We start from the raw sequence: 21,743 nt of genomic DNA, 5'->3' as shown, positions 1-21,743 counted from the left end.
CTCAATTCCCCAATTAAAAGACATATACTAACACAACGGATGCAAAACCAGCGTCCATCCTTCTGCTGCATACAAGAAACACACCTCAGCAGCATCAAAGACAAACACCACCACAGAATAAAGACTTGGAAAAAGATTTTTCAAGCAAATGTACCAAAGAAACAAGTTGGTGTAGCCATTCTAATTTCTAACAAAATAGACTTCAAAAGAAAATTAACCAAGGTGGAGGAAGGACACTTAATATGCATCAAAGGAAAAATCCAACAAGATGATCTTTCAGTCCTGAACATTTATGACCCAAACACAAGGGCAAACACATTTCTAAAAGAAAAGGAACCACATGATCATCTCATTAGATTTAGAAAAAACCTTGTAGAAAATTTAATACCGCTTCATGATAAAAGCACAACTATAAGGAATACACCTCAACACAATAAAGGCTACTTAGAGCAACCCTACAGCCAACATCAACTTAAATGGTGAGAAACTCAAAGCAATTACACTAAAAGCAGGAACAAGACAAAGTTTTCCATTCTCTCTTCACAGCAATAAACACCCTAACTAAGACATCACAGAATATTTAAAATACTAAATATACAAAACAAATTTATTTCCATATCTACTCATTATAGTAATTGAAGCAATAGGTAATTGACAGCAATAAGACAACAAAAGGAGATCAAAGGGATACAAATTGAAAAGGAGGAAATCCAAGTTTTGCTATTCTAAGATGATATGATAGTATATGCAAATGACACTAAAATTTCGACCAGGGAACACCTTCAGCAAAGTGGCTGGACAAAGATTAACTCAAAATAATCAGTACAAATAACAAAGAAACTGAGAAAGAAATTGGGGAAACAACAACTTTCAAAATAGTCCCAAATAATATAAAATATTTTTGGGTAGCTCTAACTAAGCAAGTGAAAGATGTGCATGAGAGCAAGTCTTTTAAGGAAGAAATTGGAGATGTCAGAAGATATATCTCTCATGCTCATGGATAGGTAAGATCAACATTGTAAAAGTGGCCATCCTACCAAAAGCAATCTACATATTCAACACAATCCCCATCAAAATTCCAACATGATTATTTATACACCTTTAAAGAACTATATTCAACTTCATATGGAAAAACAAACAAACAAACAAAAAACTAGGATAGCTAAAACAATCCTGTACAATAAAGAAAGTAACTCGGGAGGCAGAGGCAGGCGGATCTCTGTGAGTTCGAGGCCAGCCTGGTCTACAAGAGCTAGTTCCAGGACAGGCACCAAAAGCCACAGAGAAACCCTGTCTCGAAAAACCAAAAAAAAAAAAAAAAAAAAAAAAAAAAGAAAGTAACTTCCTGAGGTATCACCATCCCTGATTTCAAGCACTACTACAGAGAAAAGTAATTAAAAACACATGGTATTGGCATAAAAAACAGACACATAGATCAATGGAATCAAATCAAAGACCTAAATATAAATCCACACACCTATGAACACCTAATTTTTGATAAAGGAGCTAGAAAGACATAAAAAAAAAAAGAATCTTCAATGAATGGTACTGGTATAACTGGATGTCTACATATAGAACAATGCAAATAGATCCTGTCTATTACTGTGCATGAAATTCAAGTCCAGTTCACTAAAGACCATAATATAAAGCCAGATACACTGAACCTGACAGAAGAGAAAATGGGGAATAGCCTTGAACACACTGACACAGGAAACAACTTCCTGAACAAAATCCTGGTAGCACAGGCACTAAGATAGACCTTGTGAAGCTAAAAACCTTCTATAAGAAAAGGACACCATCAATAGGACAAAACAGCATCTTACAGAAGAGGAAAATATTTTCTCCAACTCCACATCTGATAGAAGTCTAATATCTAAAACAAATAAAAAACTTAAGAAACAAGACATCATCAAACAAAATGATCTAAATGAGGTCCAGATATAAACAGAACATTCTCAATAAAACAGTCACAAATTGTTGAGAAATACTTAAAGATATGTTCAAGAACATTAGCCTTCAGGGAAATGCAAATCAAAACAATTCTGAGATTCCATGTTACACCTGTTAGAATGGCTAAGTTCAATAAAGAAATTGACAGCTCATGCTGGCAACGATGTAAGAGGAACATTTCTTCCTTGCCAACAGGTGTGTAAACCTGTACAACCACTATGGACATCAATATAGAAGTTCCTCAGAAAACTGGAAATCAATCTACCTTAACACCCAGCTATACCTCTCCTGGGCATATACCTAAAGGATGGTCCATCCTATAAGAAAGGCACTTGCTCTGCTACATACACAGTGGGTTTATTCATAATACCTAGAAACTACAAACAACCTATAAGTCCCTCAACCAAAGAATGAATAAATAAAATGTGGTACATTTACAAATGGAGTATTACTCAGCTGTTAAGAACAACGACATCATGAAATTTGCAAGCAAATGTATTGAAATAAAAAAAATCATCCTGAGACAACCATGACCCAGAAAGACAAACATGGCATGTATCCACTTAAAGGCTCAGAAACAAGGGTGTCTCTAACAGGATGAATGGTCCTTCCTGGGAAACACAAATAGAGCATATTTTGCATGTGGACTGAAGACAAGCAGGAATGGGAATGGGAGTGATCACGTGGTAAGGAGAGGGCTGGAGGGAGAGACAGACTTAGGGGTTAATCTGATAACTGGTAAACCTGTAAAGAGGCCGATGGACACCCCCAGCTTGAGATTAAAACTACTTTTTTTTTTAACTTTCGTTTAATTGGACAAGATCAGAACTTGGAAAAACCAGTTATTTAAGAGGAGGGCATGGATAGATTGGCTATCAGTATTACTTTTTAATGTTATAGGTTAATATTTTTCTTAGAAATATTATTTTAATACTTTACAGCATAACTAATTTATTCCATTGCAAACAACTGATTTCTTATTGACTAAATACTATATCAGTTAAAAAATTAATAATTGTCTATGCTAAATATTAACATCATTTTATGGAAGGTCAATGGACAAGGACACAAGGGGAATGAATGCTATCATCAAGAAGGAGCTCAATTTCACAGAAATATTCTAAAATATTTGTATCAAATTCTAAAATCCCCTAAACACATTAGATTATGTCAGTGAAATTACTAGGCAGAATGGGATTGGTCCTCATGAAGACACAGCTAGCTACAAAGGCTTTGGCAGTTGATGGTCTCGGGGAAAGGCAAGTTATTTTCTTCAGGGATATGGCCACTAGTATGTAGCCAGTGTTCTAGTATCTGTTCACACACATGTGGACAGCACTTACTGAACTCAGTGGAAAATAAATTTAAAAAAATTAAGAATTAGGTGTACTGGGGATGTAAGCACTAGATATGATAAAAATACATCACTTAAAGGTAAATGTCCCAATAATAAAAGTAAATTTTAAAGGTTTGTTTGATTACTTAATAGCAACAATAAAATAGATGTCAACAAGGTTAGGATATAGGTAAGAAGGTAAAAAGTAGCAGTGGAAGCCTGAAGACTTCAAACCCTATCAGCGATGTGTGTAAAAGTGAATGCTTACTCACTGTTTGTGGGAGTTTAAACTGCTAAAATTAACAAGCAAATCAATGTGAGCTTGCTTCACAGAGAGAAAAGTAAAAATACTATTTCATCAAGCTATCCATTTCTCCACATATAATACACTGCAGCATATAATACATATCATACACTACAGCAGATACATGCACAGTCATCATTGCTGCTCCTGTTCCAATAGCCAGCAAAAGAATCAGCCTGGATCTCCATCAGCTGATGTCCACAAGATGGAGATGTGGCACACAAGCACAATGTTTCCCCTTCCGCAATGAGAAAAACTGAAATAAAATTTACAAGCAAGCTCTTTCCTTTCTGCCACCGCCATGCCATCCAGACTGAGGAAGACCCTGAAACTCCGGGGCCACGTGAGCCACGGCCTTGGCCACATCGGTGAACATCACAAGTATCCAGGAGGACACGGGAACGCTGGAGGCATGCATCATCACAGGATCAACTTCGACAAATATCATCCAGGTTACTTTGGGAAAGTTGGTATGAGGCATTACCACTTAAAGAGGAACCAGAGCTTCTGTCCGACTGTCAACCTGGATAAACTGTGGACGCTGGTCAGTGAGCTGACCCGGGTCAATGCTGCCAAGAACAAGACCGGAGTTGCTCCCATCACTGATGTTGTGCGATTGGGCTACTACAAAGTTCTGGGGAAGGGAAAGCTCCCTAAGCAGCCTGTCATCGGGAAAGCCAAATTTTTCAGCAGAAGAGCTGAAGAGAAGATAAAGGGTGTTGGAGGTGCCTGTGTTCTGGTGGTTTGAAGCCATTCAAGGGAAGCCAATTAAATGCTAACATTTTCCAAAAAAAAATTACAAGCAAATGAATGTACCTGGAAATATAACTGTACTGAGACACGTAACCCAAGCACACACATTTCTCTTGTATGAATTCTATATTTGACTTCTTTCCTGCTGCGGTCCAAGCATTATACAGTGAGAGTACAGTTGACAGTCTCTAGACTAACACCTAATTTGCAAGGCTTTCAGACCTGTCTTTTGAATAGTTGTCATTTCTGTAGAACTCTTGTTCATAGCACTCTCCTTTCCATAGTGGGATTCATTCCAGATAAACCCTATTAATTATTGGGTATTACTTCTTTCTGTACTGGTAACTGGATGATTTTTTTCCCAAAACTGTGGGGCCCTGGTGTGAGAGTATTCACTCAAAGAAACCTTTGTTCTCATAGTGAAATCTACATAAAGTTAGCCCCCCACAATTATCCAACAAGGAGAGGAGCCTTGCAAATAGACCATGTAAGAACCTCAAAAGACAGGAACTGAGTAGAAGTTGTGCTGGTTACCATGGCTACCACAAATGCTGTGTTCAGTTGCTGCAAGAATAGAAGTACTCAGAGAATACACAACATTGCAGTTTTTCTTCCCTTTATCTCTATGGTTATCAATGATAACCTTCTAGCTTAACCAGTCACACTTAAGAAATGTAGTTAGTACACAACCCTCCCCACTTTGTTCCCCTTCTTAAAATTCTGTACTGATTTAAAGCCCCATCCTTTAGTAATTAAATCAATAATACGTTTAATTATTATAATTTATGACAAAATTTGGAGATGCTATGTTTTCTTCAAAATATGAACAACAACAAAATTCCAAAGAACTCCAAATTTTTGGTGCGGTGCATGATCTTAAATATTGAACTGAAGATGCCCACAAGCTAATATGTCTGCCGTGTTCTCCTGGTAGCATTCATCATGACTGAATCTGTGGTACATGATAACAGGGGAGAACTTCCATTTGGGCCAGACACTAACGAAAGCTTGGTCTTCTTGTCAACATCTGGATGACTGCTCACTGGAAAGACTTTCCATAGAACAGTTTCTGGCTCTGTAGATGCCAAACCATGATTCTTCCCTACTGTTCACATACTTCCCCGGCTGTGAGATGTGGACCCTAGGGATAAAATTTATGCCACTGAGTTAAGGACGTAAAGCCCCATCCTTAATTAACCATCCTGGTATCTCCCAGGGAGCTCCACCGTCAGGCCCCCTCTGAGACAGTAGTAAGCTAACTGGCACCTGCTTTGTCAGAATTCTTGGTTTTCGTGGTTCTGTGAAAGGCATCCTTAGTACCATTATTACTGCCTGTGGAACTGCTAATTGTGCCTGTCTGCGTGTATCAACTGTCCCTTGTGGGACTGAGAGATCATCGAGAGAGCATTGAGAACATCGAGAGAGAGCATTGGGGAGAATGTTTGAAAACTAAGGGGACATGATGACAAGATGTTCATGAGCTGTTTCGTTTCCCTTCAGACCTTTTAAAACTACCTTTCACTTGCCATAGTGTTACTTTTGGATCCTGAGAGGTTTAGTGGGTTGGCACCCTACATAAACCTTGATATTTTGGCATCTGAACAGGATTATCAGAAAGATAATTTTTGGAAACTGTCCTGGCAGAGACAGCTTTTCATGGGGGAACATATTTGAGGTCTCCCTAATCAATCAGCCATAGTAAGATCTCACCAAGAAGGTTGCTACAAAACCCGAGATGCTGGAATCTAGTAGGCAGTGAGCAAAGAAAAATCCCCTAACTGCCTGCCCCCCAAAGGACCCTTCTGGAAGTGTCCCAGAGACCCTTTCGAATTGACAGCTCTTTAAAGAGTCCTCACCAGTGGAATGTTACTGGTTCAAAGGAACTTAATGCTTTGTTAAAGATGAGCAATCTTTTCCCACCAACCCTCTTTCAATGCTCTCTTTCCTATCCTAATTGGCGTTCTTTGTTCACTTCTAACTAAGCGTTCAACAGGACTGCCTGAGAATGTAAACAAGGGTCAATAACATAACATCTGCCAAGGTCTCCCTCAGTCTTACGGGCTGGCAGCTCAGATCCCTGCCTGTCCAGATAGGCTTTCTTTACTACAACTCACTGGAAGCTAAACGGTTAAACTCGAGCTTTTTAAACTCGGAAACTGCCTTGCAGCCAGGAGCCCTGGAGCCCAGGTGCTCCTCCTTTAAATAACAGAGCAAATTTCCCTGACAGGATGACAATGGGTTGTGAGAAAAGACTATTTCAGCTGCTTTAAAAACTCAAATGATGACTTCCCAACATTCCATAAACTATTCCTACAGCTTTTCTTCCTATCTTCCTACACTAAAAATCTGCTTTTCGCTCTTTACGGATGAGGCTATCCCAGCATCTGGTTTGTTTACAAAAAAAAAAAAAAAAAAATTACGTGGCCACGTGCAGGAACTTCCGGTTACCCATCCAAGACCAAATCCTGGAGACAGGATACTGTCTCCGTGATTTGTAAAAATTTTACAGGGCTTCTTGGTTTACTTGGAAACGTCCCAGTGGACTGCAGAAACATTGATTCATAAAGCCTACTCTCTGTGTCTAATCGCCTACACTCTCCCGCGTGACTGTGTCTCTGCCCCACACTCCAGCTCCTGGCTCCTTTCACTGGCTTAGATCTCAGTAGCCTGATACTTTCCTGCACTTCCTGGGCCTCCCAGCCCGCCAGCCTTAAAAGGCACGCTGCTACTGCTTGCTTTTTATCTTATTCCAAAAAATTTCTTAGCTCTTTCTTCAGCTTCAGCTGTGTTTGTCTCCTTAATAAATACCTGAATTTACATATCCGCTGTTATCTTCATAACAGTTTAAAATACACTTTTTCCCCTTCTTCACCCCAGAGCAGCTGTTTTGATCTTTCTACTATGCCTGATTTGACTCATGATACATTATAAAGGATTCATCATTACCAATCTTCTTGTATATTGTATTTCTGATTAAAAATCTCCTTATATATTGTACTTCTGGTTGAGAGCCTTTGCCTCCACATTAAAATAACTTCATTATTATTTATTAGGCTAAATTTAGCAGCGATAAAGATCAAAGTTTCAAGCCTGTAAGACTTATAAACTATAAACAATAACTTTACTTAAATCATAAACTATTAAAGATAATTAAGAAATACAGCCTAATGATTAATTATCTAAATTGTTTGGATGACTTATTTAATTACTGTAATATTATTTTATATGTGTATACATGTATAATATATATTTATATAACATACAATATATATACATATATAATAAATTCAGATAAAAAATAAACTGTTAAAGATAATTTACTTTAACTATAAACTATACAACTTACTACAAATTTACTTAAATTATAAGCTATTAAGAATTCAAAATACAGATTATTGACAAATATTTAAATTTTATTAAAATATATTCAAAGATTATTTGAATATATTCTCTTATATATTTTAAACTATTTATAAACATATTATTGATATGAATAATTCCTTACTTATATCCCTACCATTTAAAATGTTTAAACCTCTCATATAAGCAAAACTATGCCATGTTCTAGTTTCTGCTAAGGCTCAATTTTAATTATGTATACTTTGGAGTCAAGTGCCTTCCTTAATCTACTAAAAAGACAAGGTCAATTCTCCAAATTACTCCTTTCCAAAAATAATCTCAAAACCTAAATTCAACATCTATAAAACCAAGGCTAGATATACTGTCTAGTCACAAGCTTAGTATTTCATATTCCCTTTATTTTTTAAATATAAAATGTAAAAATTCTCCTGATTTTAGCTGAGCGGTGGTGGCACACACTCGGGAGGCAGTGGCAGGCGGATCTCTGTGAGTTCAGGGACAGCCTGGTCTAAAGGGCTAGTTCCAGGACAGGTTCCAAAGCTACAGAGAAACTCTGTCTGGAAAAACTAAAACATAAATAAATTCTGATTATGATGGGGATAGCTCTTTAATTTACATACATACAGTCTTCTAAACAAGGATGTGGATATTACTGCTTTTAATCAAAATTATTTTTAGGTTTCCAAACTTCTACTATGACTCAAAAAATGAGTCACTTTGCCTCTTCTACAACATGGATCTCAATATAGACCACAAATACTAATAATGTCATATATCTGACATTTTTGCCTCTTAGGTTTTATGAGCTCATAAGAACCTTGTGTTTATAAGGTTCTTACGAGCTTCAAGAGATCAGTCTCTATCCACCACATCATCACAGGGAAAATGAACTCAAATGTGTATTACTTGTCTACAGTTTGTCTTCTCCCCTGCTTATTTCTTTGGGGAGAAGGGAGAGGACTGTCCTTCTCTCCCTGGCCTGGAATGCCCTCTCTCATCTGCCAAAACCTTGCACTTCAAAATTCCAAGTGTGCACCCAAGAGAAAAAGCTTCCTCTTTAGGATTCCTTAACTTCACGCTCTGCCATTAACATCTACTTATTCCAGCAGATTTATAATCATTTTAGAAGTGTTCCAGTCTTCTCTTCCTCTGACCACTGCAGCTGTCCTGGCAGCTCCTCTACGCCCCGCCCCCTCACTCTAGGAGGATCTATTGCTTGTTCTCCAGACACAGATGGCCCCAAAGCTGCCTGCCTGTCTTACAGAGTTGGAAACAGCCTGATCTTCCCGGGTTTCCACTGTGTTCCAGCCTTCAAGACAAGACCCCCAACTCTGCCCCATATCAGCAGGAAGCAACCACGAGAGATCTCTACATCCTGTTCCCACCCTGAACTCTACAGCCCAGGGACCGCACTGCCTTTAAAAAACATTCTATTACTAATTGCACAGATTCTTCCCATGACCCTGTAGGTTAGTACACAAAAATCTCCTTTTTCCCTTTTTAAAATTCTGTACTTATTTAAAGCCCCATCCTTAATTAATCCTCCTTTTATCTGCTGGGGAGCCTCAGTCATGGTCCCTCACCATGCAGCACACAGCAGAGTGAGCCCTGTACCCGACCTGGGCACCACGCTCAGCTGACCCAGCTGTCAGCAGCACTGGTGAGCCGGCCTTGAGACCATGAGAGATACAGAGCTGATCCTGCCCATCCCTGGCCCATGCTGCTGCAGGGGCCATGGTATCATCTGGACCAAGGCTGTGGCTGAGGGCCAAGTCTGGGTCCATGCCCTGCCAGACCCAGGGACTGTGTTGATGTCTGTACCTTATGAGAACATCGAAAACAGAGTCATTGTCGGGGTTCTGGGTTGTCACCTGAGGCCATGTTGATTTCTGAGGGCCATACTGCCACGCGTGGGTGGGGTGGGGATGCATACTGATGATCTGAGTGACCTGCACGACAACCTGGGCCCATGGTGACATCTGGGCCAGGGCTGCTACTAAGGGCCATGTCTGGGTCTGTGGCCCTGGAATAGCCAGGGTCTGAGTTGATGTCTGTGACTTCTGTTACCAAAAGAGCTCAGCAGATGCCCAGGGTCTGAGACTCATGCTACCATTAGGGCTATACCGACCTGGGTGCTCTGTGTTGCTTCTGGGCCATGATGACATCTGGGCCTGAGCTGCTGCCCAGGGCTGTATCTGAGTCCATGGTCTTCCTGCAGCTGGGGTCTGTGATTAAGTCCACGGCCCATGTTAGCACAGGTGCTCACTGGAGTCATGCTGTGTTGGGCCAGCCCCACCCACTGTCCCTGGTTGGTCCCACCCTCACTGGATACTGCAGCTGGAGAGCTGGCCTTATCCCCTCAGGGGAGAGTTCGCCCCTGCACTTGGGAAAGATGGCCCTACCATTCCCCCTCCCCACAGGCAGCACAGTAGATCTTACTGGGGAATGCTGGTAAGATGGCCCTGAGGGTGAGAGAGCAGTAGAGCTGACCCTGACCCCCTCTTCTGTCAGGTGGTGGCATGGGTGACCAAAAGATGTCCTCCTGCCCCCACCCATTACCTCCTGTGACAGCTGAGAGCTGGCCCCGGGGTTATGAGAGTGAGATAACTAGCCCCGCCCCTCGCCAGCTGCAGCACACAGCAGCACACACAGCCCTATACCCCACGTGGGCAGCAGTCTCAGCTGACTCTGTTGCCAGGGGCACAAGCCAGCCAACCTTGAGGGCATGAGTTCTGAAGAGCTGATTTTCCCCCTCTCCCCACCATATGCCCTTTACAGCAACTGGGAGGGAGGGCCCTGGACCTTGCCTGGGCAACACTATAGAGCTGGCCCTGGTGATGTCTGGGTGACCCAGATCTGAGGACCTGAGAGCAGAGCTGGCCCTGCTCCGTCTCCATGAAGCAGGCAGCACTGGGTAAGCTGGTGGAGGCACTGCTGGAGAGATCACCTGGGCAGTGACCACAAGGGAGCGAACACTTGCAAGACAAGAAGAATGGACTAAAGGGTAAACTATGACTCAAGGGACCACACTACAGACAGCTTTTGAGGGGGAGGCAGCAAGGGCCGAGGACAGATGGGAGGAGATGGGGAAATAAGTGGGATCAGGATGATGTAAAGTCCACAAAGAATCAATAAACGAAAATATTCAATCTCCTTTAAAAGTACAAGTCTTTCATCTGTGGCCTCCGTTAAAAGTCAAAATTAAATTAAATACGTTCTTCAAGAGAGAAAAACCAGGGCACCCGCACAATCTGAAGAAAGCAAAACCAAACTCCAACAGTGTAAATAACTCAATGTACGATTAATTATCTGAGATTCACTCACTATCTTCTGGTCGCCTCCAAAGGGTTTGGGTTCCTCATCCGGTTCTGCCCTCTGCAGTACACACAGTCCATCTTCCGCACTCTGGCTGACTCCACCCCGCTGCAGCTACTGTTGTTCGTGATCTTCTCATGGTGCTGGCATCTCCAAGATGCTGGGGTCCCTTGCTGCGACTGGGCTGCACTTTCAGTGACAACCTCACTGGCTCTCTTCATGATGCCGAGCCTCAATTTCTATGCATGGCCCCTTCAGTCCTGAGCCTTCAAATGCTCCTGAAGCTGCACCTTCACCAATGGGCTCTTCTTGTCACGGTGCCAAGTCACAACTAGTCTCTACTATCCCTCCACGGCTGCAAAACCAATACCACCTTGGTGAAGCTTACACATTACCAGGTCCTGCTGCCAACACAAGGTACAGCCATGGCCATCTCTGAAACACAGCTTTTCTCTGCTGTCAGAAAAAAAACTTCCCATTAGATTTTACCAGGGACACGGGTCTCTTCTTAATCACTTCAGCTAACAGCATCAATTGTCCTAGTAACAAAGAGATTTCACTTTAGTGCTTCTGCTATTTTGTTAATCACAGCTGATTTCTCAGCCCCAGCTAACCAGAACCACAGAATCTTAATTCAAAGTAACAAATGGCCCTGACAGCCTTTAAACTTCCCTCTGGAACTCCCCAAGCCGGCTTCCATTCTCTCAGTAGTGCTCTCAACGTTCTTACCTTCCAGGTTTTCACAGAGCTCTTAACACTCAATGAGATGGCTCTTCTAGCCCAAAGCTGCAGAGTCTTTCCAGAAACCTCCCCCAAATCAGTGTAGTGATGTCCCTCTGTGCTGGCACCAAAGTGTCTTAGCGAGGGCTTCTATGGCTACGACAAAACACTATGACAAAAAAGCAGGTGGGCGAAGAAAATGTTTATTTAGCTCACTCTCCCTCATTGCTGTTCATCACTGAAGTCAGGACAGGATCCACAGGCAGGAGTTGATGCAGAGTACATGAAGAGGTGTTGCTTATTGGCTTGCTTCTCCTGGCTTACTCAGCCTGCTTTCTTATAGAACCCAGGACCACTAGCCTAGGGATGGTACCACCCACCATGGGGTGTGTCCTCCCCCATTGGTCACTAATTGAGAAAATGCCTTAGAGCTGGATCTTGTGGAAGCATTTCCTCAACTGTGGTTCCTTCCTTTCTGATGATTCTAGTTTATATCAAGTTGACCCACAAAGCCATGTAGTACAAGCCCTATATGTGGTTTTTTTGTGCTTGAATTTAAATAGGCCTGCACCTACAGTGAAGTCTTGGTTTTTCCCTTTGGGCCATGAGTTTGGAATGTATAGAGTAAGCTTAAGGCTTAAAGGCATTTCTTAATAGAATAGGGACAGGTGAATACTGGGTATGAGAAAAGGGAGCTAATGCACTCAAAATGATAGCGAATGTTGTCCTACAATGCAATGACATCCCTAGATTGAAGAGGTCAATTTAGAGCTCAATACTAATGTTAATGATTTTGTTTAGCTTGTTTTTTGTTTTTGTTTATATTTTACTTGCTTCTTTCTCTTCCTTCCCTTTTTTTCCTTCCTTCCCTCCCTTCCTCCTTTCTTCCCTCCCCCCACTTCCTTCTTGTCTGGTGGGAACATCCAGCTCACTCACTGAGCTACGGCTTGAGCCAGAAAGCCCCATTCCTGTCTCTGAAAACCCCACTGATTCAGAGAATCTCTGAACAAAGGCAAAGCAACAAAAAGCCCAGTTCCACATCCTTCAGGGATGAGGCAGCTCCTCCCCTGAAGTTGCCACTGCCCAAAGCCCCCACTAAAAAATTCAGTTTTTGACCATACTTGGGCATAAACCCAGCTTGTGGCAGACACGCATCACCCATGCCTACAACCTATATCCTGTTTTAGTTCTGGAATGTAACTTCTGCCTCAATCTCCTGCCTCAGGCTGGAGAACTAATCACACAAGAGTTGCTCTGCTCAAATAACCATGTTCTTTTACTTTTTAATTCGGCTTGATCTGGATTATCGTGTCAGTGGGGGAAACCTATTTATGGGGTACAGAAAATCTATTACTTTCTTTTTCTTTATTTCGGTTTTTCTAGACAGGATTTCTTTTGTGTATTATTGGCTGCCCCTACAACTAGATCTCTGGAACAGGCTAGCTTCCAATTTATTGATTATCCTGCTTCTGTCTCAGGAGTCAAAGATTAAGAACAGCGGCCACCATGCCTGGCATCTGAAATTGGTTTTGAGTCAGGGTCTCACCATGTAGCCACGAGTGGCTTTGAATTCACAGTTCACCTTTCTTGTGAGTGCAGAAATTATGGGCTTGCACCTGCACTTTCCTACAATGTTTTGATACTATAGGCTGGCACGTGGTACGGTTACAGTTGGCAAATCAGGGACCATACTAGTAAAAGGAACGAACTTTCCAACCAAGAGCATGAATGGTCTTAGTGTGCTTCCCCTGCAGACATTTTTTTTTAAAGCTTTCTTTAGCAAAGTCACCCCAGGACCTCTTTCGGGCAAATGCGTGTTCTGCTGACGGCAGGCCTCTTTGGGAGGACACCAAACACATCACAAGGACAAAATGGTGGGTGCGCCTTCAGCTCCTAGGAACCAGGGGGCCAGTTTGGGACACTAGCTGAAGTTTGTAATGGCCTGTGAAGTCCACTGGAAGTTGGCCTGTGGCCCAGCAATGCCTCTGCTCATGTATATTTATCTCGCAGGCAACCTGTAATCCCACATCCCCCACACATGGGTCCTGCGGCAGCTTGGCCCTCAGATACTAACAGGGCCCCAGAACACAGGGCCATGCGCGGCATCCAACAGTGACAGGAGCCACGGTCGTCAGCACGTGCCCCCTTGGCTGTTCCAGGGCCCTGGACCAAGACCTGGGCCTTATCCACAGCCAATGCCCAGACATCAGCAAGTCATTCACGACAGCCCCTTCCTCAACACTCACCTCTCCAGATGCACCTCTCTCCCCAGCCCACCATCCACTCTGCCTCTCCTTCTCTTCCACTTCCCCACCATACCCTCTCTCACAATGGTACCCAAACACCCTACTCTGGGGTTCTAGGCAGGGTCGCAAGTGGTGCTTGATTGAATCCTAACTGCTCAAGCCACTAAGCACGGTGCAGAGCTGTTGCCTTTCCTCTCTCCCATGCCCAGGCCTAGAAACCTCAGTCAGCACTTGGTAGGATGCCCGATCAGAGGCTGCGGGCAGTTTCCTAGGTGATTGTGTCCTGCCTAGACCAAAAACTCTAGGGAGAACCATCTTTGTCCTCCACCAATTCAAGTCTTGTCAGGGGCCATGAGAAGCAGGTGGCAACTAGTGTTCAGATGTCAACCCACCAGAGGCATGGTTACTGATGGAGGTTAATCCTGTCCAGACAAGGTCTGCAGGACCATCGACTCTGAAATCTTTTGCTCATTTTTAATGAAGCAGCTTGGTGTCTCCCCAATACCTGCATTGTAGTGTGTAATCTCATGTGATGTGTATATGTAATCTCATGATTGCATCTCAATCTTATGGGCACATAGGTCTGTGGGTGGTGGCCAGGAGGATGACTTTTCATTTGGTTGTGTAATTTGATATATAGAATATATACTGGGACTTGCTTCATAACTGAATCTGTTTGTCCCACAAGGACTGTGGACATTTAGAGGCCTGCCTTGTTCTTTTGCTTTGATGAGAGAATTTAGTCACCAGCCAGAAGCCTTGGGTCCCACAGTCAAATCTCTACTTTGTTCCCAGAAATAAACATGGAAGCCAGTTAGTTCCCTGGGACTAACTTCTATCTGGAAGGACATTTGGTCAGGAGAGGAGTCCTTCAAACACATCATGTTCCAGACCTTCAAGACAGCGGTGGCACGTCCCAATTTCTTTGATTCTCACTTTGTCCTAATAAGGAGACTGGGTATACCAAATTTACCTACAGCCGATTTGAGAAAGTGCTAACTTCAGTTAGCCTCCCCTTAAAAAAGCTACTAACTCCATACACCTACCTTCACTTGAGTATTATTGAGACAGGATTTTAATGTAGGAACGTAATATCATACGCCAACTCCCTTCCTCCCTTCGTTGAATTTAAAACCTCCTAAATCAGCTTTTTGCCTCTTAGCACTGCTCAGGTGTCCTTCTAGCCATGTCTCCCTGGGACCACAAAGGTGCTGACAGTGTTGCAGTGATATTTCATTTGTATTTTAATAAATAAAGCTTGCCTGAAGTTCAGAGAGTAGAATAGCCACACTGGTCAGCCTTACAGACTGGGCAGTGGTGACACACACCTTTAATCTCAGTAGCCACACTAGTTTGCCACAGAAACTAGGCAGTGGGAAAGCATGCCTTTAATCCCAGCACTAGAGAGGTTTATAAAATGGGAGGAGACAGCTCTCTCACACAGTCTCACAGTCTTGTTCTGAGATTCCTGGTGGCAGGATCGCCGTTTCAAACTGAGGTAGAGGTAAGAGCCAGGGGGTCGCTGTTTTTGCTTTTCTGACCTTCAGGTTTAACCTCAATTTCTGTCTCTGGGTTTTTATTAATCATGCTACACAGTGTCACTCAGGACAAGCTTTTATCTGCTTTTTGATCCTGAGAAATTCAGGCTTCGATAATTGCCTGTGTATGTGTTTGTATATAAGCTGGAAACAACTGTGCAGCACAAGGGAGCAGAAGAATGAAGAAACTAATATGAAAGAGTACACAGTGGAGAGTTCATTTTGCCCTCAGATTGTTTATCTAAGTCCTGTTCTTGTTTTTTTTTTTTGTTTTTTTTCTCTCTTTTTTTCCTCTCTGAACCCTGAGGGGACACTGAGGTTGTAACTCAGAGGCTCCTGATACGGTCTGATTGGGGCCAGCTGATGCTGGTTGATTGGGCACCACACAGACCAAGAAGTCTGGGGGCAGCCATCCGTGTCCTCTCGCAATTCAGGCCCAGGTTGAGATTTGATATTTTGAAGAGACTGAAATTCTAATGTGTTTGAATTTGTAAAGACTATGAAACTTTTAAGATTATTTATGATTTTTATGCGAGATCTTGGGGATGGATAAGAAAGGAAGGGTTGTGACTTAATAGTGAAGAGTTTGCGTGTCAAGATGACAATGAGTCAGTTATCCTGGTTGGTTCTGTTTGTCCACTTGGCACAAGCTAGGATCAACAGAGAGGATGGAGACTCAGTTGAGGAAATGCCTCCATGAGATCCATCTGTAAGACATTTTCTCATTAGTGATGAATGGGGGAAGGCCCAGCCCATGGTGGGTTATGCCTGAGCTAGTGTTCCTGGGTTCTATAAGAAAGCAAGCTGAACAAGCCAGGGAAAGCAAGTCACTAAGCAGCTCCCCTACATGGCCTCTGCATCAGTTCCAGCCTCCAAGATCCTGCCATGTTTGAGTTCCTGTTGTGACTTCCTTCAGTGATGAACGTCAATGTGGAAGTGTAAGATAAATAAACCCTTTCCTCCTCAACTTACTTTGTGTTCATGGTGTATTTTTGCAGCAATAAAATCACCAACTAAGACAGGGCATGATAGAAACAAAGACCAGGGATGAGGCAACAGCCCATGACTATGTCACATCTGATATTTCACTGTATCCATTTTCTGCCAAGAAAATTAAAAAACACCAACAAGAAGATATAATTCATCAGTGGGTGGATACAACAGATTTATATGGCAAGATTACTCCACTAATGAGTCAGTTATGAAAATAAACCCTTGAACTTCAGGAAATATTTTCTTTATCTAAGATCATGAACAAGGTCTCCATTCATTACAGGAGATACTCCTAAGCATCAGAATCACACAGAGTGTCAAGAAACAATGGTCATTCTCTAGTCACAATGAGAATAGACCAAAGGATTCATTACAGGAGATACTCCTAAGCATCAGAAATCACACAGAGTGTCAAGAAACAATGGTCATTCTCTAGTCACAATGAGAATAGACCAAAGGATTCAACCTTGGGACATGACCATGCTTGTTAACGATCCCAGAATTTTGAAATAATAACTTCAACACCATGATATTCCCCAGAGTAACAAATTCACTCATTTATTTTAGTTCTTGCATTTGGATTTTTTTTTTTTTTGGCATGTACATCAGAGCACATCATATGTGATTGGTGTGCTAGGAAGCCAGATGATGGTATTGTATCACCTAGAACTTGAGTCACAGACTGTTGTGAGCCACCATGCATATGCTGTGGTCCTCTGAAAGAGAAGTCTGTGCTCTTAAATACTGAGCCATCTTTCCATCCCTTCACATCCCATCACAGTGTCCATATAACAGAAGTAAAGAGTAAAATTCACAAATATCTTATTCAGGAGTCTAATAAATTTGGTCTCTAAACATGACCATCAAAGATGTTCTTTATATGAAAATGTTTTGATTAATCTTAGTCATGTTTTGAGAGACTGTCCTTCTAGCTAAGCGATTTCCCTCCTGGGGATTTCCAAAGTGCCCCCATGAAAATAATAATCACAGCTTGACTTGCTGATCATTTAATCCCCACATGGAGGGATGGAGGAAGGCATGAAATTCTCAACCATTATGGGTCAGCCCAGAGAGGAATGTTTGCTGAGAAAGTCTGTTTCCCAAGATAACCTGTCTTCCTTGGACAAATAATTTCAGTAAGGAAGATGATCCAACTTCCTCACTCCCATGCCCCTCCTGTAAAGGTTCAGGTGACTTTCTCCCATTGCACAGCTTCCCTACACAGCAGGAATTTAGGTGCCACTTGCTATATATCCTAATGACCAGTGTCCTCTGTTTGAAGTTAAACTCTGGCCTCTTTCCAGACTTCTGTCTCCTGCACCCTAAAGACTAGCAAATTGAAAACAGTATTTTGGGGGCTCCAAAGAAGTCCATCCTGTAAAATAATTAATTCCTGATTAAGTACTCCTTCATGCAATTTCCACTACTTGGAGAAGCTTAAAGCAAAAGAAACTACAATCTCACGCCCTTGGTCCTTTGTAGGACTCTCAAAGCACAAGCCCAAGAGAGCTTTTCAAAAAGTCAGGTTTTTTTTTTTTTTTTTTTTTTCCTCAGAAATGGTTAGTGCAAAAGAAAAATCTAATTTAAAGTTTGCCAAGTGCTGTTGGTTGCAAGAGGTCATGGGGATATACAGCGATGACAACCAGTGTTTAACAAGCTGACCTACCTGAAGAGCCCCACTTGGCAAAGCCATAGGGTTGATTGTAAATGATTGGTTGTCTTCTGTCAATAACTTTCTCGGGTACCACTACTATACCTTCCTAATAAGAACAGTTGTGGGGTTCTTTCCACAGCCCTTTGGTGGTATGTTTTACACTTATGGGGCACACATATAGCTGTGGATTGCCAGGAAGATGACTTCTGCTTAATCTATATAATTTTGATGAACAGAAATAATAAGATAGTTTACATTACTCAGACTGACAGAGGAGTCTCAGTCACAAAGACAGTCTTTTACACAAACAGCTAAATTTGGAATTTAGAGTAGATTCTAAGAAGGCTAGTTGCCCTTAGAGACGAATATTTGGTTGCTGCTAGAGACAAACACATGAAGTCATTTTCCCAGCTGTCTTGCTGATTAAAGGTCAGGAGAGAAGCAACTTTATTAGACATAACTGTCTCAGTAACTGATTTTCTGCATAGTCCCAGTCTCAGGCTCACAGTTCAGCCAATTGTTTACCATCCGGGAACCCTTACCAACTTAGAGCTACATGCATGGGTCAATGCACCATCACTAGCCTAAAAGAAATTACGTGACTTACTTTGTATTGGGAGAATGGGCCGAGCCCTGAAACTGTAGGTTATCACTGTCCTGAGTCTGGCTGTGAGAGGAGCCGTGGTAAGGAGAGAGATGGCTGTGTGGAGCTCTGAGAGAGCTGCTGCAAAAGTGAGCCAAGTGTGTTAGTGCTGCCCTCAAGAGAGACGAAGAAGCAGAAGTGTGAGGGAAAGTGGGGAGTGGGAATAGTGGAGAAGTATGTGTGAGAGAGCTATGAGAAGAGCCGCTGCTACATAAGAAGCCATGTGAAGAGCTGTGTGAGAGAGTATGAAGGAACTGTGCGAAGTGCTGTATGGTGAGAGAGCTGTGTAAATGAGCCGTGTGAATGAAGTGTACACCAGTGTAAACGACATGTACAGCCATGTAAATGAGCTATGCAAATGAGGTGTACAGCCGTGTAAATGAGATGTACAGCTGTGTAAATCAGCTATGTAAATGAGGTGTACAGCTGTGTAAATGAGGTGTACAGCTGTGTAAATGAGATGTACAGCCATGTCAAAGAGATGTATAGCCGTGTAAATGAGATGTACAGCTGTGTAAATCAGCTATGTAAATGAGGTGTACAGCTGTGTAAATGAGGTGTACAGCTGTGTAAATGAGATGTACAGCCCTGTCAAAGAGATGTACAGCGTGTAAATGAGATGTACGGCCATGTAAATGAGCTATGTAAATGAGGAGTATAGCTATGACTAGGTGGAGATTTGTATATGTGTGAAGACAAGGAAGAGGAAGCTGTACAGAAAAGAGATGTAACAGAGAAATGTATGTAATAGACAGATGTGTAGCCATGTGAAAATAGGTATGTATGGCCGTGTAGGAGAGATGTATGGATGTAAAGAGAGACGTATATCAGTGTATGGAGATATGTAGCTGTGTGCAGACAGAATGAGTCAGAGAGCATTTTTAAGACTCGTTAAAAGAGAAAGTTACCATCTGAAAGTGTGTTTCCTTCTTTTTCCCCTTAGATAGAAAAAGTCTAGCTCTCCAATAGATACTTATTTCTAAGGACCCTAAGAGAAGAATATCCCTAAGCCCTCACTACTCTGAGGCATTTTTTTTGTTACGCTGGAGCTGGCCTCCCCTGATCTGTTAAAAATGCTCTCTCTGTGATGAGGAATTTTGGCCCACTCTCACAAAGGGAACAATCTAATTCTCTCATATCATCCTTTTAAAAACATCATCACGTGTTAACCAAACACACACACACACACACAATGAGGAGTTTTTTCTTGGGGAATATAGCCTAATGCCAAAGCTTGTATTGACCTTATGTCAGGCATTGCGTAGGGTTCTGTACTAAGACAAATATAAGATCACAAATGTGATGACAGATCCAGCTCCAAAGAAGACTACCAACAACACCCTCCGCAATCCTCCATACCAGTCTGGACTCAGTGTTACCAACGTGGCAGCTCTCCAAGTTCTGAAGAGGTGCAAGTTCCATGTGCCTTTTCACCACAGCACAAACATGGCCTGGGACAGAGTTGTTTGCCAGAACAGTCCAGGGTGGGGGACCTTACGCAGCACAGCTCTGGCTCTGTGCACAATGACAGTGCTCTGGGAAGGAGAAAAGCAACACGCCGCCAGGGGAACGTCAAAGCTGCAGAGGCACAGTCTCTGCTATGTCCCAGTTAACAACTTAAAATTCCAGGAGCTCTGGATACACTCACTCTTTCCCGCCTCTAGTGGATCAAGGTGTCCTGTGAGACTAAAATCAGCAGCAATGAATGTCGGATGGGACCAACACTCTCTCAGCTTCTACACTGGGTCCAAGTCCAGCTGCAATGGTGAGGCTTTGTGAATCCCCATGCACCTTGGTGGACATTTGATGAAAGGGAGTAAAAGAATCCCTGATTGATGAAAAAGACATACAGCTTGGAGATTCCTGATTGGAGATCCTGAGGCCCAAATCAATGCAGTTGGGGTAGAAGGAATTCTGCATTCTCTCCAGATCCAGGAATGAGAAGGAGGGCCTGGTATGCAAACACAATAGTCTGGAATGGGACGTTTTCACACCTTATACTTAAACCTATCCATCTCCTTGTTTGGCTGTGTGTTTTGGTTTTTTGAATCAGAGTCTCTCTATTATGGAGCTGGACTAGCCTAAAACACACAATGTAGTCTAGGCTAGCTTGGAGTTCATATCACATACTCCTGCCTCCAAAGCATTGGGATAAAAGGCTTCATCTACCATGTCCTACTCAACCATTTTATAAAAAGAAAATTAGAATACCAACAAGAGAATACAATTACTAAATGCACAGAAAATAAAGTTACATGGCAGCAATACTCAATAAATTATTCAAGAGCTATAAAGTGGATACTAGATGTTAAGCAAAGTATAGCCAGACTACAATCTGCAGCTCCAGAGAAGCTAGGTAACAAGAAAGACCAAAAAGGAATGCACGGATCACCCTGGGAAGGGAAATTAGATGAGATCTCCTGGGTAAACTGGGGGCAAGGTGGGGCAGTAAAGGGGAGAGAAAGGGGGATGAGAACATAAGGGAAGAATGGTCGAGATCTGGGGACAGAGTGGGAGAGCAATTAAAGAGATATCTTGATAGAGAGAGCCATTATGGGGTTAGGGAGAAACCTGGTACTAGAAAAACTCCCAAGAATCCATAAAGATGACTCCAGCAATAGTTGAGAGGGTGCCTGAACTGGTCTCACCCTGTGATCAGATTGGTTAATATCTAAAGAGTCATCACAGAACCTTCATCTAGTAATTGAGATCCATAACCAAACCAATCAAGGAGAGGGAGGAGGGAATATATGAGCAAGGGAGGTCAAGATCATGAAGGGGAAATCTGCAGAGACAACAGAACCAACCTTGTGGAAACTCACGAACCCTAGATTGACAGATGTCGAGCCTCCATGGGATCAAACTAGAACCTCTGCATGTGGGAGACAGTTGTGTAGCTTGCTGTGAGGGTCCCCCAGGAGTGGGGCCAGG

General features: G+C 42.4%; 3 protein-coding genes across 3 annotated transcripts in view; 1 reads left to right on the top strand and 2 right to left on the bottom strand.

Annotated features, from left to right (window-relative positions):
* LOC119807280 (zinc finger protein 439-like) overlaps positions 1-14,018 on the bottom strand; it is a 37,371-nt gene extending 23,353 nt beyond the window's left edge. The window contains 3 exon segments of the mRNA XM_042054543.1: positions 11,028-11,132; positions 11,748-11,854; positions 13,985-14,018. Of these exon segments, the coding sequence (XP_041910477.1) occupies positions 11,028-11,132; positions 11,748-11,854; positions 13,985-14,018 (246 nt within the window).
* Positions 3,892-4,338, top strand: LOC119806440 (60S ribosomal protein L27a-like). The gene has a single exon (XM_038318171.1). The coding sequence runs from the start codon at positions 3,892-3,894 to the stop codon at positions 4,336-4,338; it is 447 nt and encodes a 148-aa protein (XP_038174099.1).
* The window catches only part of LOC119808265 (zinc finger protein 791-like), a 33,876-nt gene continuing 23,165 nt past the window's right edge, over positions 11,033-21,743 (bottom strand). Inside the window, exon 7 of the mRNA XM_038320694.1 lies at positions 11,033-11,474. The gene's annotated coding sequence lies outside the window, so the exon portion shown is untranslated. The remainder of the gene's footprint in view (positions 11,475-21,743) is intronic.

The sequence above is a fragment of the Arvicola amphibius genome, chromosome 2, assembly GCF_903992535.2.
Source record: "Arvicola amphibius chromosome 2, mArvAmp1.2, whole genome shotgun sequence".
Classification (NCBI taxonomy): domain Eukaryota; kingdom Metazoa; phylum Chordata; class Mammalia; order Rodentia; family Cricetidae; genus Arvicola; species Arvicola amphibius.
This window is presented reverse-complemented; position numbering and strand designations above follow the sequence as displayed.

What these genes read in the sequence shown, in the direction of transcription:
- LOC119806440 (XM_038318171.1), top strand. Translation starts at nt 3,892, where the DNA reads ATGCCATCCAGACTGAGGAAGACCCTGAAACTCCGGGGCCACGTGAGC.